This window comes from Gopherus evgoodei, chromosome 1 (assembly GCF_007399415.2).
Source record: "Gopherus evgoodei ecotype Sinaloan lineage chromosome 1, rGopEvg1_v1.p, whole genome shotgun sequence".
NCBI classification, from domain to species: domain Eukaryota; kingdom Metazoa; phylum Chordata; order Testudines; family Testudinidae; genus Gopherus; species Gopherus evgoodei.
In genome coordinates, this window is record NC_044322.1 from 270,090,857 (window position 1) to 270,118,841 (window position 27,985).

General features: G+C 47.3%; 2 protein-coding genes across 3 annotated transcripts in view; both read right to left on the reverse strand.

Moving 5' to 3' along the window:
- Nucleotides 1-2,836: 2,836 nt before the first annotated feature.
- Nucleotides 2,837-27,985, reverse strand: part of KCNJ4 (potassium inwardly rectifying channel subfamily J member 4) — a 34,999-nt gene continuing 9,850 nt past the window's right edge. Inside the window, exons 2-3 of one of the 2 annotated variants that reach the window (XM_030546288.1) lie at nucleotides 6,800-6,985; nucleotides 2,837-4,641 (exon numbers count right to left, since the gene is read on the reverse strand). In XM_030546288.1, coding sequence (XP_030402148.1) covers nucleotides 3,312-4,641; nucleotides 6,800-6,837 — 1,368 coding nt within the window. In that variant the 5' untranslated portion in view covers nucleotides 6,838-6,985 and the 3' untranslated portion in view covers nucleotides 2,837-3,311. Of the gene's footprint in view, nucleotides 4,648-6,799; nucleotides 6,986-27,985 lie in introns of both variants that reach the window. The other variant, XM_030546278.1, reaches the window with a different exon arrangement.
- Nucleotides 9,769-10,587, reverse strand: LOC115644854 (endosome-associated-trafficking regulator 1-like). The gene has a single exon (XM_030549311.1). It carries the CDS (start codon nucleotides 10,585-10,587, stop codon nucleotides 9,769-9,771), a length of 819 nt encoding a protein of 272 aa, XP_030405171.1.

Below are 27,985 nucleotides of genomic sequence, written 5' to 3' on the forward strand. Positions count from 1 at the left end.
GCATGCACAGAGTCTTTAGCCTCTTCACATGATTGCTCTTTTGCACATGACAATCTTGTGCACATCCTGTGTCTGCACACTCACTGCCTTATCTCTGGTATACACTACTACATGGCACACAGGTGCACATCTGTGTGGGTTCCTCTCCCTGTGTATATCTCCGCACTCTGTGGATGTGTGTCCTGGATTCCTGTGTCCTCACACAGGGAGTCCTTCCTTCTCGGTCCATTAGTTGTTTCCAGTACAGTGCCCCAGCGACAGGCACAAGCCTCTGAAAGCTATATTAAAAGCCAGGTCAATACTGAGCCTTGTTTATACCCTCAAGGGGTAAAAAAAAACCTTCATTAATTAGCAGCTGGGAGAGAAGAGAGGAGAAGTAGGGACAGGGACACACATGGATCAGCAAGTGGTACATGAGGGTGAATGTCATGCTAGCAATAGGAAAATCCATTAGAGGCACAATAATCTATGTCTCTCCTGCGCACATTTACTAATATGTACCTTCCAATAGGGGAGGTATGAATGAATCATTGCTGACCTATTTAGGCAGGTGGGTGAAGGATCATTTACACATCTATCCTCATTCCTCCTCCTCCTCCTCACTCCTGGCGGCTCTCACCTACTCCCCCTGCCTTCCTCCTCCTCCTATTTGCTCTCCCTTACCTATTCCCTGATCCCTCACAACCTCTCTCCTTTCATCTTTCTTATTCCTTCATCCCCCAGCTTTCACTTCATCCTTCTTCTACTCTTGCTCCCTAAACTTCTCCTTCTCATCCCCTCCTCCTTATCTCTTCTCTCTTCTACTCCCTGTGCTATCCGTCCCCTGAAGCCTTCCCCCATTTTGTGCCAGTTACAAAATGTTGTCATGCTACATGTGGATTTTGTTCCTGTTTCCTTGTGTTGTAGGTGCCCCAGGAGATGGGGTGGGAGGTCATTCTCTCTGTAAAGCAGGTGCTCTCCCATGGGGTTTAGCTGTATGGACCAAGAGCAAGCTATTCTGTCAATCTGGTTGTTTTTTCTCTCTTGTATTGTCTATAGTTTTGAAGGATTGTCTCCATGGCTTCCATTTCCTGAGTGGAAAGCGTCTCCATAGTTCCTGTAGGCCACATTGCACCACTAAGTGGCAGTGCAGTGCGCTCACAGTTCCCTTGCTCCCTGCCACGCTGCCCGCACACATTTTATATGCCCACTAATGGGGGAGTTTTTGCAATTGTTAATAAAACCTACGAATAGTTGCTATAACCCCCATTTCTTCACCTCCCTATTAAGCATGCCTGTAACATAACTGGTGACTTGGAGCCCTTTTTCAGGCAAAACTCCCCTTGACTTCAGTGAGAATCTTACCTGAGCAAAGGCTGAGCAAAACCTGAGTAATGATTTCAGGCTCTGGCCTAGTGAGAAGAGGAAAATACATCTTCTTGGGCTGGGAAGCTAGTGAATGTTTAGAACCAAGGAAGAGACAATTAGGAGGGGGAGGATTTCCCTGGCTTCCTCCTGTATAAATAAATCACTGGGTGGTAAAAGTGGGTTGACTTCCAAGACAAAGTCTCTTTTAGGCCTTGTCTTCATGACCAAAAAAGATGTGTTTGAGTTAACGAACTTGAGATAAAATCCTAGTGAAGACAAAGCAGTTTTTGTCTTCTCCAAAGTTTGCAGGTTGAATTAAAGAGTATGGCAGTCATGGGCTTTAACTCAACCTGCCAACATGTGTGACAACTATAAAGTGCCTTGTGTTCACTAGGATTATACCTCCAGTTAGCTAACTCAAGTTAAGAACCCACCTCCTTACTGAAGTAAGACAAAGCTTTAGATAGGTCTGGTGCTGTGGCCTGCTGCTCACTAAGGTTCTAATTCTGCTGCTGTTGACATCACAGGCAAAACTCTCATTTGGCTTCAACAAGAACAGGATCGGTCTCCTCATGGGCTCAGCTGACACTTCATGAATCACAATTTTTAAGTAAAGGTATGTACATATATAATAATTGAATACAATGCCTGTGCCCCTGGGTGGGCTATTGGCAATATGATTGAACCTGGGACCTGTGGATCTTAACTCATGAGCCTCTCCTTCCTGAGCTAAAAGACCCTGCTTTCTCCTGGCAGGCTTATCAACCTCTAGGTGGCCTAGCCCCCATCCAAAGGGCACTGAGTGCTATACCAAGTGGATATGTTTATGTGTATATAACGGGTGGTATCCCTATCCCAATACTTTTCATATGCCACTTGTGCTCTTAGACTGAAAACTCTTTAGGGTAGGGCCCATCTTTGTATGGGTGTCTCCAGGACCTAGGCCAATGTGGCCCTGATTGGGGCTCCTGGGCATTACTGCAATATAAATATCAAATATCTCCTAGCAATAATAATACTACACACCGCCTCAGCCGTGAGGTCTCTTTCTCTCTCTTCTTTCCAGACTTCCCCTGGGGCATTATACTTTATTAAAAATAAATAGTTACAAATTCAGTTTTACAGCAGCTCACAGGGAAAGGAGGATGGAGGAGGTGGAAAGAGTTTGTGGAGGAACCACTGTCCTGAATGAGTAATTTGTCTGTCATCCAGACACTGCCTCAGTTAACATTCCCCCTGCACACACAGGGCTCTGCCTCCTCTGGTGGGTGTCTCTGAGAAAAGTTGGAAATAATTTTAAAAAAGAACCAGGGGAGACTTGAGATGGGTGGGTGGAGTCAACCTGCCTCTGGGAGTCAAGGATGCCAGGGGCCAGAGAGAGAGTCAAAAGGACTACTGAGTCCTTGACTCCTGATCTGGAATTTTAAATGGAAGAATATGGATTCTGGTTCTTGATCTGTTTTATATACAACAATATCATGTACAACAAGCAAAAAACATGCAAAATACACTCCACTTCCCAGATCCTTTCCACTCTTTCCCCATGACCCCCAGATTCTCCTGTCCTCCCAGTTTGGTTGGCATTTATAGTCTACTTCTTCTCCGGCAACAATCTGGACCCATTTAGTGGCCATCAGTTGTACTGAGGCGTTTGCTTTGGGTCCAAGCCTGTCTTCCCATGGTTCCAGCCCCAAACAGTGGTGGGGCTTGTGGGGGGCATTCCCTCACATCAGCTGTCAGTGTAGGAGTTCAAAATACACATATTGCTCTCCGGTCTGGTTGCAAGAAGTCTGTTCCAGTGTGGGTTGGGCCCATTGGAAACATGAGCATGTCTCACACAGTACATGCTCAGGAGCTGAGAGGTTGGCAAAGTTGGTTCTTTGCGGAATTTTTCAATTAAGCACTGGTGTGAAAGGGAGAAGGAGATGGTGGTCAACAGATGTGGAATGGAAAGGCAGGAGGAGTCAGATGGCCGACTCTCTGCGGTAGGAGATGGTGTCCAGGGGGATGGCAGCCTGAAGCCGTTCCAGATCCAAGTGACTCCCAAATTCAGTCATCTGGATGACTCCTCCATTCTTCTTGGTGCTTCCTCCTAACCCAGGCCCCACTTCCTCCTCATCCTCATCCTCATCTTCGTCTTGGCTGACTAAGGCCAACTCGTTCTCATAGCAAAAGGCACTAGGAGGTGGCGGAGAAGAGAGGATGGTGATCTTGCTCTCTTGAAGCTCCCGGGCTGAGCAGCAAGGGGTGCCGGCCACCTCGTAGGTCTTGTGGAAGTGTGAGTAGTCCACTTTGTAGCGATTCTTCTCCTCAAAGACCACAGGTTCGAAACGGTGACCCCAGAGGATCTCACTGGCCAGGTAGGAGCTACGAGCCTGGGTGGTCATGGCTGTGGCCTCCACCATCCCCTCCAGGATGACGACAATCTCAAAGTCCTCCATCTCTAGCTCCTCCTTGCCCATTCCATAGAGCGGGCTCTCCTCATCAATCTCATGGACAATGATAATGGGGGATACCAGGAATATGCGGTCAAGGCCTATGTCGTAGCCCACGTTGAGGTCCCGTTGGTCCAGCGGGAGGTACTCACCTTCCTGTGTCATGTAGGGCTTGATGAGCTGAGCCCGGACATGAGCCTCCACAATGTGACTCCTCCGCAAGTTTCCCACTCGCCACATGAGGCACAGTTTGCCATCGCGCACAGAGATGACAGCATGATGGCTGAAAAGGAGGGTTTGGGCCCGTTTCTTGGGCCGCGCCATCTTGGCCATGATGGTGCCGATCATGAAGGAGTCAATGACACAGCCCACGATGGACTGGACCACTACTGCCATGATGGCCAACGGGCACTCCTCAGTCACACAACGGAACCCATACCCAATGGTGGTCTGCGTCTCCACTGAGAAGAGAAAGGCTCCTAGGAAGCCATTGACGTGCATGATGCAGGGCTTTGCAGTGGCGGGGACACCGCCCACCCCAGTGGCACCCAGGTCACCATGGAAGAAAGCGATGCACCAGAAGAGGAACCCAAAGAAGAGCCAGGAGACCAGGAAGGCTGCTGAGAAGATCATAAACATGTAGCGCCAGCGAGTGTCCACACATGTGGTAAAGATATCGGCCATGTAGCGTTGGGACTTGTTGCTCAGGTTGGCAAAGTACACGTTGCACTGGCCATTCTTCTTCACAAAACGGTTACGGCGTTTCCGCCTGGGGACATGTCCTTTCCCATTCCAGCTGTGCCCATTCATGTTGCCTAGGGCAGAGACCTTGTGTCCATCCTCTTCAGTTGAGACAATGCTGTACCTTTCAGAGAAAACAAACTGCTGAGGTAAAAACAAAAAGGGGGGTGGAACCTGAGCACTTAGAGGGTCACTGACTCCCCAGGAGGAAGCTCATGCTCCCAGAGACAAAGCCCTGCTGTGAAGAAGTGGAAACAACTGGAGCTCTAGCTAGCTGTGCACTGCCACGGGAGAGCTATGAGGAAGAACATATTGCCAGAGTCCTCCTCTGGCACTGTCTGGGTCCTCTTTGACATTGTCAAGATGCTCCTGTGAGGAAGCTCACAGTGTTGGAGTCCTGAGAGGGCACTGTCACGAGGAAGTTCACAACACTGGATTCCCCAGCTGGTTCTACCAAGACACGGCAGTAAGAGTGGTAGAGCCTTGCAAATCCACGGGTATCTGCTTTATATCCATGGACAGCAGCGCGGATGCGGATACAAATGTTGTATCCGCACAGGGCTCTGACTCCAAGAGCCGGGCGGGCAGCTGTGAGGAACTGTGGTGTGGACCCTCCACCTGCCCTGAGCGGAGGGCCTGGGGAGCAGGGACACTGGGCGGGGTTGCTCAGGCCTCTCGCCCAGGGAAGGTGGAGGATCCACCATGGCTGCCAGCCTGGCTCTTACTGTGGCCGGGCTGCGGCTCTGAGGCATGCCACTCTGCTGGAGCCCAGTCAGGGAGAGCCTCACAGACAGCTGTGGGGAGCCTGGGTCTCTCCACCTGCTCTGGGTGGGGCCTAAGAGCAGCTCCTGGCCATGTCCCTGCCCTTCAGGCTCTTCTCCTGGCTGAGGGCAGGTGGAGGGTCCATAACTCTGGCCGGGCTCCCCACAGCTGCTGTGCGGCTCTCCCCGAGTGGGCTCTGGCGAGGGAGGAGGGGGAGGGGGTGCGGTACCTCGGAGCCTCAGGCCAGCCCCTGGTGTAGAGACCTGCGAATCTGTGGATAAATGTTGCGGATCACAGATCGGTTGCGGATACACATTTCTGCATCTGTGTCGGACTCTAAAGATTGGTGGATCTCCCTGGTTGGACATTTGCAGAGCATCGCTGCAAGGAAACTCATTCTACCAAATTCCTGACTGGACTCCACTGTGAGGAAGCTCACAACACTGAAATCTTGACCTGCCTTAACTCTGGGATCTTGTAACATTTTGACCCTGAATTATAAAGGTTGGAAGTTTCTATTTTCTGTTGCCTTCTCCTCACTGGTCTAATTGTGCATCTGTGACAATGTTTATACACTTCCTGAGTTCAGGACAATTCCGTTGCCACAGCAACGAACATGGCTCCCAGCATCCTGTATCCAGAGCCAAAGGTGTAATTTAGAGATCAACAACAGCCAAAGTGATGACAGATTCCCTGTGAGAAACTCCCTCTCTCTGAGAGCTGTTTGTCCTGCTCTCATGCTCCCCTCTCCCTCAGAATATCCCAACTACTTCCCTGCTCCTGTTCAGGAAGCAAGCTGCTGCTGTTAGGTCATAAGGTTTTGTATAACATCACAGTTGTTCCCTGATCACATAATCACAGTGGACGCTCTGACCATTGGTAGAATTAAGTTGATACACTTTCAGGAGGAAGGAGCCCACAGGGGGCATTCTGGCTTTCAGTGCCTCTCCTTCAAGGACTGTCTCTGTACTCCATTGATCTCCCTAGGTTACCAGACCATCTGGAGTTATCCAAGATGGCTTCCTTGACCCCATCTCTAACTGTTCCTGAGATGCTCCATGAGTTAAACATGGGGGTCTCTACGGGATGATAATAATCATCTCCCAAATCATTCACCCTCTTCCCTTCATTTGGGAAGGCAAGGTGAGGTTTATGGAAGGTGGGTGTTTATCTCCTGATGATTACAGGCAGAAATCTGTAATTTATCTCCCCTCTTGCCAGGGCAACTGCTTCAGCTTCTCACCTTCTCCTCATCTGCTTTCTCCTTCCACTGTAGGGACTGATCTGGCTGAGAACTGGTAACTCCTTACATATGTGTGGCACATTCCTAATAAGGTGGGAGCAAGGAAACTGGCCATAAGCTTGGTGTGGAGAAGCAGAGCAGGTGTGGCCTGGCAGCCATTGACACTGTGGGGAGTGATGAGGTGTAATTTGGAATAGATTTAGAGAAGGGAGTGAGCAAGGAATCCTATAATTCCAGGGGTGATGACTGCCTTTAAGAAGGGGTCACTCACCTGTTAACTCGAACGCTACCCATGGCTCGCTTTATCATCAGGGTATCTCAGATCGTGAGATGCTGTGGGAGTTGTACGTGTCTCGGGTCTCTAACAGCAGAGCTCACACCGGACCAGGTGAGGCTGGGACTCACCCCTGATGAGCTGTGGCGCCAGCCATACCTGTGATTGGTGCTGAACACACACCTTAGAGACAAACAACAAAGGAAAATCCCATCATTATGACAACCAAAAAGAGCAGTCCCTGGCCAAGCGAGCAGAGCATGGAGGTCCCAGGTCTCTGTGACCACTCAGGGGAGGCCTCATAATGTCACTGTATCTTGCCAAGACTTCGTCTCAATCCACTAGTTGTAAAAACAGGTATAAAGAACCAATTTATACAGACAGTACAGCAGTTCCCAGCAATCACCATACTGCAGCCCCCTTTTCCATACCACAGCCCCCAAGGCCCCTGTGTACGTAACCTAGTCTCCCTTCCTAGTTAGCAATATGGGAAGGGCAGGTCAGTCATAAATCCCAGGTCAAGAACCTGCGATTTAGCACATTTGTAAGGCACCTCGCATTATGCACTACAGTAACATAAAATCTTACATGAGGATTAGAGATCAGCCTGTCAGAATACACCAAAAACAAGGGCTAAAGGAACTCAGAAGCCTTCAGGCAAACCGCCCCCATCACCCCAGTCCAGAGGGAATGCTTCCCAATGAGCACACTCCAAAAACTGGAAAGGAAAGTGGTTAGTGGATACGAAAAAGCAAAGTGATACATAGGAGGTATCCAGCGATAGGGACAAGGCTGCAGTAATAAACAGGCCTTACAACATGTCCCCAAAGCAGCCAAGGAGGGACTCTGCTAGACAACCTGCTGCAGAGGTTCAGTGGACTGAGAAAGCCATGCCCCTGGCCTGGTCTTGATTAAACCAAAGAACCATGAACCCGAAGGGCCAAGAATCAACTTGTCCTGGCTGACTGGAGCTGCTGAGAAGGGACACACTGCAAGGGGTGATAACTCATAGATGAGGAAGGGCTTTGTGGACCAGTGCTAACCCTGCACGGTACTCTTTGGGTTCCTGGCAGCCACTGCAGAATGCAGGCATAACCAGTCCACTCCCTCACTCCCATCATCAGGAGCAAGTAAGCAACCATTTTCCCAGGGCAAATGCAAGGAAAGTGTGATTCGGAACACATTACAGTGGACTAGCCTGGATGTGAGAAAGGCATGGTGGATGACTTGGTCAAGGTCCACGTCTGAACAAACCATCTGGGTTTCTCAGATAAGCCAGGAACAGTAATAACCAGTTCTGATCACTGTTGCAAAATGGGATTCCATGCTGCTAAGGGTAACCTCCAGGTTCTGCTTCTGGCTAACTAGTGATGGACACACTCCCTGAATAATGGACACAGACAAACCAGTAGCCAGCTCCTCAAAACGCTTCCTCCTACCTCTGGCTTGGCTGGGCTGAGTTTCAACCAGCTGTCTTGCAGCCAGATAAAAATATTGCTCAGGCAGTTTGGTATCTGAGACTGTCCATACATGGCCACTTGAAGAGGAGCATGGACCCATGAATAAATAGCAGTGAAGACATAATGGAACCTTGGGTACTCTACTGGCTGGGCTCCAAGTAAAGACAAATAATTGTCCATAATTACCCTCTTAGCCTACCCAGTCAAAAATAAACACAGCCACTTGAGAGCCACCCTGCCCAACTCCATCAGGGACTGGAGCCTGGCGACCCTTCCCTGGTGGCCAAGAGAATTAAAAGCTGTTGAGAAAGTTCTGATAAAATAGATGAGGCCCTCTGTGTAAAATGCAATTATGCAGTTGCATGAATTGCAGTAAAATTGTGGTTGATAATCTAAGCCCAACAGAAAGTTTCCTTCACTCCTTAGCCTATCTCCCTTTCATCCCTGGAGAAGGTCCAACCAGAGCAAGGACAAGACTGCCTGTGCTGTATGTTCTTTAGCAAACTGCAAAAGGTAGGAGATTCAGAGTTAGGGTTGCCACATCAACACACCCAGGTCTAGCAGTAGGAGGAGGAGCATCCCCTTCTTGAGACAGTACAGCTACTGTGATGGCTAAATCTCAGCACTTTCCCTTTCTGCCATGAGACAAGGACACGGAAATCAAAGCATTTTCACACACAATTAGGCAGCACTGGAGTTAGTAGTGTAAAGAAAGGGACACTGTTTCAGATCACACTTGGATATTTAACAACTTCATAAAGGTTACTGAGCAAATCTCTCTCATCCTTCCCCAGGCATGGATGTAAAGGCTCCAGGGAGAGGAACCCTTTGCATCTAAAGGGACAGACTGTGATTGACCCTGAGTTCAAAGAGAGTATAAGGAGCTTTCTCTTTGTTGTAACCCTATGCTAACATGCCCAGAACTTTGGTTCCTTGCATTCTCTAAGCCACCAACAGGGGCAGGGGAAGAGGGACAGGTGAGATGTGCATAGAGCTGAGACCAAGTCACCTTCTGCACCAGCAAGCACAAATAAGCCAGGTGGGAGTGTAGATTGCTATCTGATAAAGGGTAACACAGCCCCCTCTGGCATGCTCTTCCCCAGCTCCCATGACAGAACTCTGGTTGAGTCAGCCAGTGCGTCTGCAGGGCTTCCTGCTGGTACTGAGCCCCTGTGCAACCCCCTTCCCAATGTGGGCTCTGGCTTGTAGCCCAAAGCCTGTAAAATACCTCTACACAGGACCTCTGACGGGGACAGGACAAACAGCTGGTTCTCCCAGCCTGTAGCGCTGCACTATTGAAACAGAGCACCTGAGGCTAAGACTCCATTAGTACATGAAATTCATATTTAATTACAATAAAAGTACTTCTGGGAAGGATAAAGGCCACCTATTTGAAGACACGCAACTTTCAGTATATGAAAGCAAACATTGCATTACTGATTGCAGTCTGGGAACAGTGTGATCTCAGTCTATACACTCACAGGTGGGAGCCCCTTAAGTGCTTTTTCATCCATCATCTTCCTTTTTGACTTCGGAAATCTTGTCTATGGATTTCAGGAGGTCAGCCACAAAATGCAGCATTTCCGTTCCCGAGACCAGCTGTTTGATTGACAAGTGTGCATTGGCTATAACCCCGTGGAGATTCTGCAAGGCAACATCTACATTTTGTTGCACTGCCCCCAGGCTGGCAGACTGGCCTGCACGCAGCATGTCATTCTCTGCCTTGAAACTCTCCAGCTCCACCTGGAGAAGGGACACCTCCTGCTTCAGCTTTGCAGCCTTACTTTCTGCTTTCAGGGCCCGCTGAGTCATCCCCTGCAGATTCCATTCTGCCTGCTGGACAATGGATTCTAAACTATGAGTCTCTTTCTTTTCTTTGACCACACTGGCCCTCAGTCTTCTCTCCAGGTTTCTCACCATGTGTGTCTGACTTTCTGAGAAGCTCTGGATACTTTTGATCTTCCTTCTGAGCATGGAATTCTCCTCTTTGAGTTCTTCGTAGCTCAGCTGCAGAGATGGATACTCCCTGTCTCCTATGGATTCTTCATGAAGAGCACAACTTTCAGGTGCCTTGTCATGAGCTGTGCTGGAAACATACAAGTCGCTGGGATGGAGGCAGGGAGCAAATGCCTCAATTCCCAACTGTTTGGCTGTGTTGTGATATAAAGAATCATGTGGGCTACAAGGTGACACACTGGCAAACCTTGACTTACGGGGTTTTTCAAGGCTAGAGTGGTGATAGCTCCCACCCCAATCATCATCCTCATCATCTGATAAGGTATTGGCCATCTCTAGGTCTTTGTAAAATGGCTCCTGAAATTCCATGCTCAAGCCCAATGCTTCTGGAGATAAGGAATGATCTTCAAGGCATAGGTTGTGTCTGGCCAATTTCTTTGCAAACTTTCTATTTTTCAACTCTTCCTCTTTTGCAGTGCCACGAGTTTTCGTTTTTACAAACCCCTTTAAGGAAAATGGAATGACTCCCTGTGGATCTTCCAGATGATTGTCCCCTGGGCTGATGAGGCTCTTAGCATGGGCCGGAGGAGGTGGCGGGTGATGGGGGAAACAGCATATGGGTTCCTCCTCCTCCCCATTATCTAGGCCTTGGGACTGTGGACAGGTCCTCTCCAATGTTCCTGAGGGGAAAAGTGGCCGTGGCATTTCTGAAGAGCTGTGGGCTTCAGCAGAAGTAGCAGTGTGTAAATTAGCTCCAGCACGGGTCACATCTCTTCTGTGACAGGGCTGCCTGAGCTGTCCAGCATTGTACCATCCTCTTTGGCAGCTGTCTTAGCCTCGGCACCGTTAAAAGTGTGACAGTGGGTTACAGAAGTATCTATACTCAAATCATCTCGGTGTGTGCATGTGTCTGTAGCTTTAATAATGGAGGGAGCAGAAGTCATCTAGGTTTGTGATGTCATCAGACAACTGCATTTCATGTTGTGACTTCGCAGCCAGGGGAAAGAGAAACAGCCAGATCAATGTTCACAGCATTTCAGCCAATGAAACTGAACTATACAAATAACTGTCAAGCATAGGATAGGCCAGGTCAGCTCTGATTTCCCAGTTCCATACCTGGGCCTCACAGCCATGGGGTTGTTCATTAACAGCCTTGATTTGCAAATAAGTTTATACAAAGCAGTCATAAGAACATAAGAACAGCCATACTGGTCAGACCAAAAGTCCATCTAGCCCAGTATCCTGTCTTCTGGCAGTGGCCAATGTCAGGTGCCCCACAGGGAATGAACAGAACAGGTAATCATTAAATGATCCATCTCCTGTTTTGGGATCAGGGCAGGGAGAATAGAGTAAGGGCAGGGCGGCGCTTCTATTAGGTGACCCTAGGCGGTCACCTAGGGTGCCAGGATTCAGGGAGGATGGCATTTTGTGCGCTCCCCATGGGGCTCACGGGAGCTTCCGTTTCTGCTCCTGTCGCACCATCGAAGAAGGACCTTCTGCCGACGTGCCGCAGAAAACAGTGGCAGGCAATTGAGCAGCTCAATGACTGCCGCTGTTGCTTGTGGCATTTCGGTGGAGGGTCCTTCTTCGGCGGTGCGATGGGAGAGGAACCGGAAGCTCCCGCACATCCTGTGGGGAGCGCACAAAATGCCGCCCCTCAAATTCTGCCTAGGGCACCAGAAACACTGTAGCCGCTCCTGAGTAAGGGGGTGGGGATTCAAAGCAGGAGCCTTAAGGTAGAGGGGATCATGGCCAATGGGCTATTGGCAGGACCAAGGGTTAGCCAGGGGATCAGGGCAGAAGGATCTCATGGCAGGAAGACAAGGTCACTGAAGGCTACACCGCATGGGGATTTGGACCAGTAGGATTCATGTCAGGGTTATAAGGCATGAGGTGAGGATGTTCATGGTAAAGGAATAAGGCCACAAAGGTGGGGAGGGAGGTTCATGAGGATCAGGGCAAGAGGAAGAATTTGGATCTGATTTTAATAAAAACATGCATTATGTCAAAATCTGGTGATGAAAACATTCAGTTATAAACAACCACATTCCCGGGAAACTATGCTTGACTCAATATCTCTCTGCCAAGGATCAGATGAGCTGAGCTTTGTTCTCAGGATTACAGGATGTCACCAGAAACCCTCAGTGTGTGTGAATAGCTCAATCACCCATGTCTAAGGTTGCCAACATTTATTTAAAAAAACAAGGGACTGTTTTTTAGCACCCCGCCCCACCCCATCTCCCAATAATAATCATTGTTATTATTTTTATTATTAATAATAAATAAGCAGTGCTCACCTACGTTCGCCAGGCATATGTCTTGCTGCTTTTTGCAGCACCCAGCAACTCCTGATCTTGTTGTACAGAAATGAAGTACAGGCCAGGCAATTATCTATTTAAATAAGGGACACCCCTTGTAATACGGGATTGTTGAAAATCCTACCTGCGTCCTAGGTTTAACGCACTGAGTGTGTCATTGCCTGGCGATAGGATTTCATTGTTTACTGGGACAACTTATCTAAATGCATTTATGATGATGCTTCCTCTGAGGGGGCAGGGACTGTGTCTCGTGCCAGTCCAGAGGACCAGAGAGGATTGCCAGCGTGCTAAGTGACTACATCACCCACTGAGAGGCTGGCCAAGATAGGCCCAGAGAAGTGGTGTGGCAGTCTGAATCAGCACTCCCCTGACTGGCAAAGGGAAGCCGTAGAATCACAAAACCCAGAGCTACCCAAATCAGGAGCAAGACGGAAATAAACTCATTAGCTGTTTCCATCCGGACATGCCCCCCCAACGTCTGTCGTAGCCTGGAAGAGAAAGAAACATACAGGTGACTAGTCCAGGGGTGGGAGTGTCAAAGTTAGAATCAGGACTCACAGTTTGTCAGACCACTCTGTTTATTAGCACAGCGCTCCGCCAATAACATTTAGAATATGTGAGTGGCCATACAAGGCCCAAACAGTCTTATTTATACAGATAAAAGAGCAGGAATTAGACAAAGGGACAAAGAAAGCAAAACAGTAAAATTCACCTGGGGCACAGCATGCATATCCTATTTCCTTACTAACTGTTATCGATCTAAGGCTAATACTTCACCAATTGCCCTTAAACGGTGCAATTGTCCTATGTTAATGTCTGTATTCCTGACACCTGGATTGCAACATTCCAACAATTTTGCTTAAAGGTACAGACAACATTTCTTTAATCCTTTCTATTCTTACAATATAATTCATTCTACTTTCACAATCCCTCCTTTTGGTCAGGCATACGCCATGACCAACCCTTACTGGGTTCTACAAATTAACCGTTCCTTATTTTTTTGTTCATCAATGATATTTCAAATTATTATATTAGCACTCTGTTTTGGGGTAGTCATCTGGGTGACACAATTCTAGATACAACAGGAGATTAACTGAGATCTTCCTGTTGAAGGTAGGGGTCCGGGCAGAGACAGATGCATCGTAGAGGTGAATGCCTGGCTGCGAAGATGGTGTCGCCAGGAGGGCTTTGGCTTCCTCGACCACGGGATGCTATTTGAGGAAGGACTGCTAGGAACAGATGGCGTTCACCTTTCGAAGAGGGGAAAGGCCTTATTTGCGCACAGACTGGCTAACCTAGTAAGAAGGGCTTTAAACTAGGTTCGACGGGGACAGGTGAGCAAAGCCCACAGGTAAGTGGGGAACAAGACCTGGGAGATGGGTTGGAAACAGGAGGGAGCACGGGCTATAACGGCAGAGAGGAAGGAGGGTCAGGGCAAAGCTGGGAGGCAAGATCAAACCAGTATCTTAGATGCCTTTATACAAATGCAAGAAGTATGGGTAATAAGCAGGAAGAACTGGAAGTGCTAATAAATAAATACAACTATGACATTATTGGCATTACTGAAACTTGGTGGGATAATACACACGACTGGAATGTTGGTGTGGATGGGTATAGTTTGCTCAGGAAGGATAGACAGGGGAAAAAGGGAGGAGGTGTTGCCTATATATTAAAATGTACACACTTGGACTGAGGTGGAGATGGACATAGGAGACGGAAGGGTGGAGAGTCTCTGGGTTAGGCTAAAAGGGGTAAAAAACACAGGTGATGTCGTGCTGGGAGTCTACTACAGGCCACCTAATCAGGCGGAAGAGGTGGATGAGGCTTTTTTCAAACAACTAACAAAATCATCCAAAGCCCAAGATTTGGTGGTGATGGGGGACTTCAACTATCCAGATATACGTTGGGAAAATAACACCTCGGGGCACAGACTATCCAATAAGTTCCTGGACTGCATTGCAGACAACTTTTTATTTCAGAAAGTTGAAAAAGCTACTAGGGGTAAGCTGTTCTAGACTTGATTTTAACCAATAGGGAGGAACTTGTTGAGAATTTGAAAGTAGAAGGAAGCTTGGGTGAAAGTGATCATGAAATCATAGAATTTGCAATTCTAAGGAAGGGTAGAAGGGAGTACAGCAGAATAGAGACAATGGATTTCAGGAAGGCGGATTTTGGTAAGCTCAGAGAGCTGATAGGCAAGGTCCCATGGGAATTAAGACTGAGGGGAAAAACAACTGAGGAAAGTTGGCAGTTTTTTCAAAGGGACGCTATTGAGGGCCCAAAAGCAAGTTATTCTGATGGTTAGGAAAGACAGAAAATGTGGCAAAAGACCACCTTGGCTTACCCTTGAGATCTTGCGTGACCTACAAAATAAAAAGGCGTCATATAAAAAATGGAAACTAGGTCAGATCACGAAGGATGAATATAGGCAAATAACACAGGAATGCAGAGGCAAGATTAGAAAAGCAAAGGCACAAAATGAGCTCAAACTAGCTATGGGAATAAAGGGAAACAAGAAGACTTTTTATCAATACATTAGAAGCAAGAGGAAGACTAAGGACAGGGTAGGCCCACTGCTCAATGAGGAGGGGGTAACAGTAACGGGAGACTTGGAAATGGCAGAGATGCTTAATGACTTCTTTGTTTCAGTCTTCACTGAGAAGTCTGAAGGAATGTCTAGTATAGTGAATGCTTACGGGAAGAGGGTAGGTTTAGAAGAGAAAATAAGGAAAGAGCAAGTAAAAAATCACTTAGAAAAGTTAGATGCCTGCAAGTCACCAGGGCCTAATGAAATGCATCCTAGAATACTCAAGGAGTTAATGGAAGAGGTATCTGAGCCTCTAGCTATTATCTTTGGGAAATCATGGGAGACGGGGGAGATTCCAGAAGACTGGAAGGGGGCAAATATAGTGCCCATCTATAAAAAGGGAAATAAAAACAACCCAGGAAACTACAGACCAGTTAGTTTAACTTCTGTGCCAGGGAAGATAATGGAGCAGGTAATCAAAGAAATAATCTGCAAACACTTGGAAGGTGGTAAGGTGATAGGGAATAGCCAGCATGGATTTGTAAAGAACAAATCGTGTCAAACTAATCTGATAGCGTTCTTTGATAGGATAACGAGCCTTGTGGATAAGGGCGAAGCGGTGGATGTGATATACCTAGACTTTAGTAAGGCATTTGATACAGTCTCGCATGATATTCTTATAGATAAGCTAGGAAAGTACAATTTAGATGGGGCTACTATAAGGTGAGTGCATAACTGGCTGGATAACTGTACTCAGAGAGTAGTTGTTAATGGCTCCCAATCTTGCTGGAAAAGTATAACAAGTGGGGTTCCGCAGGGTTCTGTTTTGGGACCGGTTCTGTTCAATATCTTAATCAACGATTTAGATGTTGACATAGAAAGTACGCTTATTAAGTTTGCGGATGATACCAAACTGGGAGGGATTGCAACTGCTTTGGAGGACAGGGTCAAAATTCAAAATGATCTGGACAAATTGGAGAAATGGTCTGAGGTAAAAAGGATGAAGTTCAATAAAGATAAATGCAAAGTGCTCCACTTAGGAAGGAACAATCAGTTTCACACATACAGAATGGGAAGAGACTGTCTAGGAAGGAGTATGGCAGAAAGAGATCTAGGGGTCATAGTGGACCACAAGCTTAATATGAGTCAACAGTGTGATACTGTTGCAAAAAAAGCAAACATGATTCTGGGATGCATTAACAGGTGTGTTGTAAACAAGACACGAGAAGTCATTCTTCTGCTTTACTCTGCGCTGGTTAGACCTCAACTGGAGTATTGTGTCCAGTTCTGGGCACCGCATTTCAAGAAAGATGTGGAGAAATTGGAGAGGGTCCAGAGAAGAGCAACAAGAATGATTAAAGGTCTTTAGAACATGACCTGTGAAGGAAGGCTGAAGGAACTGGATTTGTTTAGTTTGGAAAAGAGAAGACTGAGAGGGGACATGATAGCAGTTTTCAGGTATCTAAAAGGGTGTCATCAGGAGGAGGGAGAAAACTTGTTCACCTTAGCCTCCAATGATAGAACAAGAAGCAATGGGCTTAAACTGCAGCAAGGGAGATTTAGGTTGGACATTAGGAAAAAGTTCCTAACTGTCAGGGTAGTTAAACACTGGAATAGATTGCCTAGGGAAGTTGTGGAATCTCCATCTCTGGAGATATTTAAGAGTAGGTTAGATAAATGTCTTTTAGGGATGGTCTAGACAGTATTTGGTCCTGCCATGAAGGGCAGGGGACTGGACTCGATGACCTCTCGAGGTCCCTTCCAGTCCTAGAGTCTATGAGTCTATGAGTCTATGAAAGCATACAAAAATCACTAAGTTTCTAAACAGAATAGTTAGGGCGTTCTGAAACAACCAGTTTCCTATGCCAGAGAAATTGAACAGGTTACTTAGCCACTTCCATAAAGAACTCAGCTCTTTATGAGGAAGATATGCGATTTGTTTTAAGTGGCTAGCATGATTTATTACTTCATTGGTATTGTCAGGTATAAACACACAACATTCTTTCCCAATGAGAGCACAGGTCCCTCCTTTGGGGTGCCAGCACTATTTTTAATGCTTGACGGTTTTGGAGGGCCACCTGTCTGATCACCCCTGTTTCTTTGGCAAGGGTTTTTAAACTTTCTCTGGTTTCATTTGCCATTATTTCAACCACTGCTTGTAACTTTAGGAGTTTTTTTGCGTGGTGTATTACTCCCCCAGGTGGGATAAAGGAAGTGCCAATGGCCTCTTCTTAAGTTAAGGGGATTATGTTATGTATATACCATTGGGCATCTAGTAAGTTTCTTCTCTTTTGCCTGAAATTACGGAGGCGTTCTTGTGGGAGGGACTCTAGGACCCGGAATTGTGGGAAGAGTTGGGTGGGATAACAGATACCTGACCAGTTAGCTGGTAATACAGTATAAGCTTTGGTTCCACAAACCCAATGATGGCCTATTAAGGCCGGGAAGGGTCGATTGCATTCATTTGTTACATAGATATCTGCAAATGAGGAGTAATATCTTTCAAAGGGCACAAGGTAATCCTCCTTACGAGGAGTGGTAGTATTTGTAAGGCATTGGAAGATTATATTATTTTTACTAAGATTACTGTAGGGGGAACATGAGATTGATTTTTCTGTTTGATCCCAGGTTGAGAAAAAATTCATGTCCCCATACCCAGCCCGCCACTGTTTAGTTTTGTTTGAATAATCCCATACACCATTTGCCACAATATACTGAAGGCAACGGCTTTTTTCCAGATCCAGCCCTGTCCCATTACACACCCAACACCAATGACCTTTTCCCCCCATCACACTTATTTATTTAGATACATTTATTCCCACTGCTTCCCAAGTGTCATTGCTGTTCCATGTTTTGTTAAATGGACGAGGTCCTTCAGTACTATCTGGGGAATTCAGTGGGATAGCCAGGACAGGAACACCAGCTTGAAAGTGGGCTGGGATGTGGCTGCAGACCCAGCATTTAGAAATATTAAGGGTTTGAGCTATCCACACTTGCTGCTGAATAAAAGAATTGTCATTGTGGGCTTTTCAGATCTTAAGATACCAGCAGCCGAGCAACAGGAGCCACCAGAGGTGCATGTTGGGGGCAAGGTCCTTCTGGTTCTGACAACCTCAACTGAGGGAACCACAGTCGCGGTTTTATGTCCATCAGGCAGTAGACGCTAGGCTTACTACTGCTGCTTCTTGGGCCTTGCTTTAGGTCATTGTATGCTTCTGATAACCCTTACGAGAGCGTAGATTGTAAGGTATTGCAGGCTGTTCCTCTAAGTCTTTTTCTGGGGTCAAAACTGACTCTGCGCAGTCCTGAGATGTTGAATGGTTTGCCGGGGAGGGTGTTTTCTTACACTGTGAAGCATGTATCCATGCTGCGATGCCAGATAGCTTAACAGCTGCCTGGGTAGTAAGCAGTACCTGATGAGGATTCTTCCACTGAGGTTCCAAGGCGTGTTTTCGATGGTGATGCCGTACGTAGACCCAGTCACCTGGCTCAAGGTTGTGGCAGGCGTTAGAGGTGGGTTCCGTCGGCCAGGCGGCTTGAACCTGTGAATGGAAGTGACTTACAGCTTGTATTAATCCCTTGTAATATTGAAAGAGTGTACTGTGAGTCAAGTTCAAGTCTGGGACTGGAGTAATGGTAGCCACAGTTCGCATAGGGCGTCCCATAACGATTTCAAAAGGACTCAGTTTATGCCTTTGGGATGGAGTGGATCGCATTTCCATAAGGGCTAGTGGTAAAGCTGCTGGCCAGCTTAACCCAGTGGAGTCACAAATCTTAGCAAGTTTATTCTTAAGTACACCATTTCGCTTTTCCACAGCACCTGCACTTTGTGGGTAGTAGGGACAGTGCAGCAGGTGTGTGACATGTAATATAAGATCCAGGTGTTGAACAATTTGTCTGGTAAAGTGTGTACCCCGGTCATTGGACAGAGTGGCAGGAATTCCCTTGGCAGGCATAATATAGTTTAACAAACATTTAGCAACGGACAGTGAGTTAGCCTTGCGACAAGGAAAGGCTTCAATCCAACCAGAAAATAAACATACCATAACCAGAATAAATTCATATCATTGAAACTTAGGCATTTGTACAAAATCAAGTTGCCAATGCAAGATGGGTGCTTGGGGCAAGCCCCAGAATCCCTGAGCCACTTTTACAGGTTTACCAATATTGAGGCTCTGGCAAGTGGTGCAGGCGGCACAGTGGCGGGCTGCAAAAGAGCTGAAATGGGGAGCCCACCATCCCGCCTTAGTTAGAACAGAGACCATTCCCTCCTTTCCGACATGTGAAACACCATGTAGCAGGGCGGCCAGCGATGGGTAGAATGAAAAGGGGGCTACAAAGGCACCAGTGGGTGAACGCCAAAGGGAATCAGGATGTAGAGAGCAACCCTGGGCAACCCAGGAGTCTTTTTTGGTTTCTGGGGCAGAGTCCTGGAGCAGGGTGAGGTCAGTGAGGGACGGTAGTGGTATAGAAACAGAGAGGGAACCTAGAAATGCATCTGGGGAAGGTTTTATGGCAGCAGCATGTTTAGCAGAGGCATCAGCAAATGCGTTACCTTTAGCAACATCAGTGTCTGCCATCAAGTGGCCAGGGCACTTAACAATAGCCAGGGCAGAGGGAAGTAAAACTGCATACAGGAGAGCAGCGATATAGGGGCCGTTCTTAATAGGAGTACTGGCAGATGTAAGGAAACCCTGAGCTTGCCAGAGGGTACCAAAGTCATGTATAACCCCAAAAGCATAGCAGGAGTCAGTGTAAATGGTGGTGGAGCGTCCATCCGCCAAAAAGCAGGCACGGGTGAGGGCAACTAATTCAGCAACTTGTGCTGAGGTTACAGAAGGTAAAGGCGTAGCTTCTAGGGTTTCAGAGAGTGACACTACAGCGTATCCTGCAAGGAGACGACCTTGGTTGTCTCGATAACAGGAACTATCAGTAAGCAAAACAAGGTCAGAGTTAGGGAGAGGGACATCAGAAAGGTCAGAGCGTGGGATGGTGATAGCAGAGACAGTTGCAAGGCAGTCGTGAGGATCACCGTCATTAGACAAAGGAAGGAGAGTGGAAGGATTGAACTGAGAATAGCGCTTTATAGTGATATATAAGGCAGACAGCAGTAGAAGTTTATACCTGGTAAGGCGAGTGGAGGAGAGGTGGCTTGTATTGCATTGTAACAGCAGAGTTTCTGCAGAGTGAGGGACTATGAGAGTAAGGGGAAAGTGAAGGACAAGGGATTCAGACATTTCGACTAGGCATGCTGCGGCAGCTACAGCACGCAGGCGGGGGGGCAGGCTTTGGGCCACAGGGTCTAAAGTGGCAGAGAAATAAGCTACTGGGTGGTTCTTGCCTCCGTGCACCTGAGTGAGAACTCCAAGTGCACATCCAGATTGTTCATGACAGAAAAGGGTAAAAGGCTTAGAATAGTCTGGCAGCCCTAAAGCGGAGGCAGAAGCCAAACCTTGTTTGAGGGAAACAAAGGCAGAGTCTGCTTCAGGTGGCCATGGCATGGGATTAGGCACAGAGAGTCGAGTGAGTTTTTGTAGAGGTTTTGCAAGGGAGGCATATTGGGGAATTCATTGCCTGCAAAATCCAGCCATGCCTAAAAATTTTTGGACCTGGCGTGGAGTGCAGGGTCGGTGAAAGCTAAGGATAGCCTGGACGCGGGTGGGAGAAAGCGTACGGGAACTCTGGGAGAGGAGAAAACTAAGGTATGTGACAGAGGTTTGACAGAGCTGTAGTTTAGAGCGAGAAGCCTTGTGACTTTTGTTTGCTAGGGCAGTAAGGAGCACTAAAGAATCAGTTTCTGAGGCAGATAACGAGGGGGAACAGAAGAGCCGATCATCTACATATTGGAGTAGAGTGGACCCAGATGGGAAAACAAGGTCAGCTAGGTCTCTGGCTAATGCCTGGGAGAAATAAGATGGACTTTCCGTATACTCCTGAGGGAGCGTGGTTCATGTATATTGCTGTCCCCTGTAGGAAAAGGCAAAGAGGTACTGGGAGTTAGAGTGAACCGGAACAGAAAAGAAAGCAGAACACAAATCAACAACAGTAAAATGAGTTGCAGCTGGTGGGATAGAAGCCAGGATCGTTGCTGGGTTTGGGACAACAGGAAAAGCGGGTATGACAATACGATTAATGGCTCGAAGGTCCTGAACAAATCGCCATGATTTGCCATCAGCTTTTTGAACGGGGAGGATAGGAGTGTTACAGGGACTGGAACAGGGAACAATAATGCTTTGCTCCTGCAGGGCAGTTATTACTGGAGCAATGCCAGCTTCTGCCTCAGGGTTTAAAGGGTACTGGGATAGGCGAGGCAGGGGTTTGGAAGAGTCAACAGTAATGTAGACAGGATCAGTATTTAAGTGGCCCACTTCAGAGGGATGGGTTGGCCACAGAAAGGATGGGACCTGCGAAATTAGGTGCTCAAGGGACGGGACCAATGGGCAACAAGGGACCGGAGTAGAAAGGGACGTTTCAGACAGCAGGGAGGCTACAGAATTACTCAGGGAAGACTGGGGAACAGTATATGGTGCAGCTAAGCTTACATAACAGATTCCAACCCAAAAGGTTTACCGGAGTGGAATCAGAGAGACAGAAGGCATGATCCGCAGAAAGGGGACCAACCTGGACTGGTAGAGGTTTTGAAAGGGGATAAGGGGTTGGGACTCCCGTAATGCCCACAGCGGACACAGTTTTTCCGGAGCGGGGAACCTCAGGCAGGTCGGTAGTATGAACTGCAGAGAGCGAAGCTCCCGTATCAACAAGGAAAGGGAGAGAAAGATCATTGATAGTTAACACACACTCACCCATGGGAGTGAGAGGTAATAAAGGGGCTAAAATTTCCTGAGGTTCCCCAGTGTCCCGTCATTGTTGTGGGGCAAAGTAAGGCTGGGGGCTGACTGGCTGTGCTGGCAGGGAGTTTAACTGGTTGTTTACAGAGTTACCAGGCCGGCTTGGACACTTATTCTTCCAATGTCCCGGCTGTTTACAGTAATTACAAACATCCCCATAACCTGAAAATCCAGTTCCCTGTCCCCTCCCACGACTACGCCCCCGTTCCTGGTATTTTCCCAGTCTTCCGTACTGTTTGCCCTGCCCTGAATAATGCTATATTTGCAAGGCCATTAACCGCTGAGCTGATTGCTCTTCCTTTTTTTTTAAAGTACGTTGGCAGTGCTTTGCCACTGTTTGCAATTTGTCCATAGTTTTGGTCTCCCATTTAACACTTATTTGTTTTAGCAGATTGCCAATAGCAGGCAGGAGGCCATTAACAAATGCACTAGCCAGGGTGCCTTGTCCATTTGTATCTGGTTGCTGTATAACGGAATGTTGCAGAAAAATGTCAGTTAGCCGGGTGCGATAGTCTCCCGGGTTTTCTCCCTGTCGTTGCTTACAGCTATTTATGGCCATCCAGTTGGTTTTAGGAGTCCATACCTGAGGGATGGCTTCAAATAGATTTTTAGCTCGTTCCTTACACTTTTTTCGGTATTCAGTATTAGGACCAGTGTCAGGCAAAGTAGAGTGGCAGTCAGCAGCGAGCCAATCTGCTGCTGTGAGCCATTTTTTATGCTCACTAGGGGCTGTTACAAGTAGCTTGCACAGCTGCCAGAGGTTTGCCTCAGAGGGTTCACAGGTATCACACACTAACAAAAATTTCTCTGCAAATTTGGTAGGATTTTCTCAGGGCTTTGGAAAGCCTTTTATAATTGAAAGGAGCTCTGTGCGAGTCCAGGGTTTATAGCTCCAAGTGGGACCTCCGTCCTGGCCCCCAGTATGCAGGATTTGGGGGGGAACCTGGATATTTTTAAGGCCCAAGCGCGAGCTTTTATGAGGCAGAGTGAGTCCAGAGGAATGGGCCTCGGGGGTACCGGATGAGCCAGACGGGTCTGAACTGGAGATTTCTGGGAATTGTTCCTGATCTGGGAGATCTGGTAACAGTTGTTCCCAAGCTGGGGGCTTGGGTGGCTGTCTATTGATTCGACGCAAGGCTGCCAGGCCAATTAATGCATCTTTTTCATTCTCGCTTCCGGAATCTAGCAAGGGGTTTTCTTCATCTTTTCCCACCCGGAGACAGGGTAAAGGGGAGCGCTCGGTCTAGTGGTGGGAGAGGAGGTTTCCAATAAAGCTTTTAACTTATCATTTGAATCTTTGAGAGAGGTGAGTTTCAATTCTGTCCATCTACGATTTGCCTCTTCCCACCATTGCATGAAACAATTGACCTCTCCTTTTGCCAATTTAGTTTTAGATTGGCCGAGTTTGTCTTTTAAGACATCTACTCGATCCTTATCCCAAGATCCTAACAGTGGCCACTGAGTTTTGGGATCTCCCTGAGTTAGCCTAGACCATTTTTCCAGAAACTTACAGGAGTCCAGACCCTTTTTAAAATACATAAAATGAGCCAGAGTTCCTTTAGGGAACTGCCCCAGCTTAGATGTCTGGTTACCCATACAGGAGAACTTCACACACCAATTACACAAGAAGGAAATTAGGGTTCGTCAGAGCGATGCCCAGTGCAACACACAAAAGGAGCCCACAGGCTACTGCCTCAATCACCCTTGCTTTCACACTAAGAGTTTTACCCAAGGTGCGGTGCGGCTGCGATTGTGCAGATTTCACTTACTTAGACCGCGGAGACAGGAACCCCTTGGTCGGCCTATCCCCAGACGGAGACGGCACCCAGACTCAAACACTCTGCAGGGAGGACGGATAGACACAGAGACAGGACGATCCTCAGTCCGGACAAAACACAGAAATAATTACCTGACCAGATTCCTGATGTCAGATCCCGGGATCTCTACCACAACAGAGTGGGAACCAACAGGTTCGATGGCGTAGACCTCACTGTGGTCGTGCGCCTTTCCGTTCTAGTGGAGGACCGCTTGGGCCAAGTGCCCAGGTGCCGGCTGCCACGGTCGTCTTACAAAAACGGTCAGGAATCACACAGCCCCAGTCAAGACGGTTGCCATCTTGGTGGAACCTCCAAATTGTCAAAGTTAGAATCAGCACTCACAATTTGTCAGACCACTCTGTTTATTAGCGCAGCGCTCTGCCAATAACATTCAGAATATGTGAGTGGCCATGCAAGGCCCAAACAATCTTATTTATACAGATAAAAGAACAGGAATTAGACAAAGGGACAAAGAAAGCAAAACAGTAAAATTCACCTGGGGCACAGCATGCATATCCTATTTCCTTACTAACTGTTATCGATCTAAGGCTAATACTTCACCAATTGCCCTTAAACAGTGCAATTGTTCTATGTTAATATCTGTATTCCTGACACCTGGATTGCAACATTCCAACAATTTTGCTTAAAGGTACAGACAACATTTCTTTAATCCTTTCTATTCTTACAATATAATTCATTCTACTTTCACAGGAGGCAGCCGTCGCTTGGTGTCCTGTGGGGGTTGCTGCTTCAGAGTCTGCCATGACACTGCCCCCTAGTCACCAGCTTCTCTATGTCAGGGCCACCTCGGAGATCTCTGTCTTGTCTTCAGAAAGCCCCATGTGATCCACTTCAATCTGAATCTCATGGGCATTATCAGATCTATGATTTATTTTTAATTGTGACAGTAACAGAAGAAAGAGCCAAAAGGTTCCTCAGGGACGAAATATAGTACATTTCATCTCTAGAGGCTTTATAGCTCCACAGAACCACCAAACCGCAGTCATCTCTGGTGCGGGAGGGTGGTAGCCAGCTGGTGTGCAGTGTGCTGCACCTCAGTGAAGGAGAGGGTATACTGCCTGAGGGCACAGACACAAAAGTCTAAACATGTGAAAAGTGCCAAGGGGTTTACTGCTCATGGAGTTGAAACAGGAAGGTCTCATCTAAAACAGCCCCCGCGTGCCTTCCCCCCCCCCCCACACACACACATACACACCCACCCACATAGAGTTTATTTACCTCAGGAAGATTAAGGGCTGATTCCAGCCTGCTCCGATTCAAATCAATGCTTCTGGAGGGAAAATCTAGGAGTTTCATACCTGATGCCTTTGAGAAAGACAGCGATCTCCTCTCTGTTTGTGGGGATTACAGACTTTGCTGCTTGGGGCTGCTCATCTTAAGCCTTTGAGGGCTATAGAATTTCAAGCTCCACATTGGGCATCGCTCTTATAACCCGCCCTATAGGTGCTATCAGCTGGGTATGAACCCTAGGCCTTCAGCACCTAAAAGCATAATCTGCTACCATGTGAGCTACAGGACTGACTTCCCAGATGTAATTGACCCACTAACCTCTCACATGTGCCATCCATCAGAGGGGGACAAAGACCCCACTCTCCTTAAACCACTAAGCAACCCTCTCTAGACCTGATTTCATCAGCAGCCTGAAATGCAGCTCCCCAAGTGAATCCTCTCCCTTCTAGGCCTTGTATTTGGTGGTGCCAATAATGTTGTAACAAATCTGTGGCCACCAAGGATTTCCTGGTTGCCATTTTGCTGTGCGCTTTGGCTATGCCTGCACAAGGAAACTGCATAGCTGTAATTCACCATTGGTGCACCTCCATCAGTGACTGCAATGGTGACAGCACAAGTGTGTACAGGGCACAGACATTTTCACCACTGTTTAGTCTAACTCTACTTTGAGCCCTGCATTCCATAGTACTCCTGCCATTGCTACCACTGCTGGAGCTGCACTGCTGGTGAATTACGGATATAGAATTTGATCATGTGGAAAAGCCCTGTGGTTCTTTGGACCGTCACAGGAACAGTGGGCATAGAACTTTGGAACTGCACATAGAACTCAGATCCCTTAGTATTATCTATTATTTGTTCTATAAATGATCTGGAAAAAGAGGTAAACAGTGAGGTGGCAAATTTTGCTGATGATACACAATCCCTCAAGATAGTTAAGTCCAAAGCAGACTGCAAAGAGTTACAAAGGGGTCTCACACGAAACTGGGTGATTGGGTAACAAACTGGCAGATGAAATTCAATGTTGATAAATGCAAAGTAGTGCACATTGGGAAACATAATCCCAACTATACATACAAAATGGTGGCATCTAAATTAGCTGTTACCGCTCAAGAAAGAGATCTTGGAGTCATTGTGGATAGTTCTCTGGAAACATCCTCTCAATACGCAGCAGCAATCAAAATAGCTAACATAATGTTAGGAACCATTAGGAAAGGGATAGAAAATAAGATTATAAATACATAATATCACTTTATAAATTCATGGTACACCCACATCTTGAATACTGCAGGTAGTTCTGGTCGCCTCATCTCAAAAAAGATAGATTAGAAATGGAAAAGGTAGAAAGAAGGGCAATAAAAATGATTAGGGGTATGGAACAGCTTGCCAGTGTGGAGAGATTTAAAAAGACTGGGACTGTCCAACTTGGAAAAGAGACACCTAAGCAAAGAGATGATAGAGGTCTACAAAATCATTACTGGTGTGGAGAAAGTGAATAAGGAAGTGTTATTTACCCCTTCATATAACACAAAACCCAGGAGGTCACCCAATGAAATGAATAGGCAGCAGGTTTAAAACAAACAAAAGGAAGTACCTTTTCAGACTGTTAACCTGTGGAACTCATTGCCAGGAGCTGCTGTGAAGGCCAAAACTAGACCAGGGTTCAAAAAAGAACTAGATAAGTTCATGGAGGATAAGTCCATCAATGGCTATTGGCCAAGATGGTCAGGGATGCAGTCCTGTGCTCTGGGCGTCCCTAGGCCTCTCACTGCCAGAAGCTGAGACTGGACAACCGGGGATAGATCACTTGATAATTACCCTGTTCTGTTCATTCCTTCTGAAGCATCTGGCATTGGCCATTGTTAGAAGATAGAATACTGGGTTAGATGGATCATTGGTCTGACCCAGTAGGGCTATTTTTCTGTTATGTTGTTCTTACGTATCACAGTAGCACACAGAGGTCCCATTGTGCTAGGTGCTGTACAAACACAGATGAAGACACAGCCCCTACCCCAAACATCTTACAATCTGAGAAGAAAAGTGACAGGTGGAAGGTGAGCGGAGGAAGCTGCAATCAACTGTGCACTATTTTTACACATGCACGTATGCCTTTTCTTTCCATCATTATAAATAGATGCCTGCAATCCCCATCTGCCCCCCCAAATCCTCATTAATTGACTGATTTCTTTAGGTATCCCATTCTCTGGCACCCAAATAGGGATTTTATTGACATGCCTTTGCCTGGTTTGTATTGTGGGGTAGTGCGAAAGGGGGAACTTTTTTCCTTTGAAGTCCCGGGGATGGGGACAGGGAATATGAAAACAAAACAAAATGATCTGATGTGAAACCAGCTCTGTGTGTGTGACTCAGAGCTATTCATAGCTCCCTGAAGCCAGCTGCAGCAACAGAGCCAGAAGGACTCTGCCCGTATTATTATTCCAATTACCATCTGAATTAAAAGTTTGAGCAGTGATCAGCCCACATACTGACGGGCAGGAGGGAGGGAGAGGAAGACAACACAGCTAGAAAGGGATATACACAAAGATCCCCTGGATGACAAAGTCAGAGGGAAAGATGCAAAAAGGTTAAAGCATTCTCTGCCACCTCTGGCTTCTGCCAGCTCCCACACCTCCCTCCTCCGCCCCCCCCCCCGACACACACAACCATGTCAACTGAGGCGCCCATTTGCATGGATCATGCAAAGATCACTCTGAAAACAACTAGACACATACTCTAGTTCTCCCTGTGTCTCTCTGCTGAGAGAGAATACGCCACTGCGCATCAGGGTTGAGAGAGGGTATGAGGCAGGTATTGGGGCAGATGTTAATGTGCTAACTTCTTCCAAAATTGGGGGGCGAGAGAGCGAGTGAGACATCAGGGAAGGCCAGGGTCAGGAGAGAGAGCTAAGCTGGGGAGGAAGAGTTGGAGAAGGGAGTACAAAGGGCAAAGAGAGAGAGGGAAAGTTATGGGGACAGAGAAGGGGGAAAGACCCAGGGCCCAGTCCTCTCA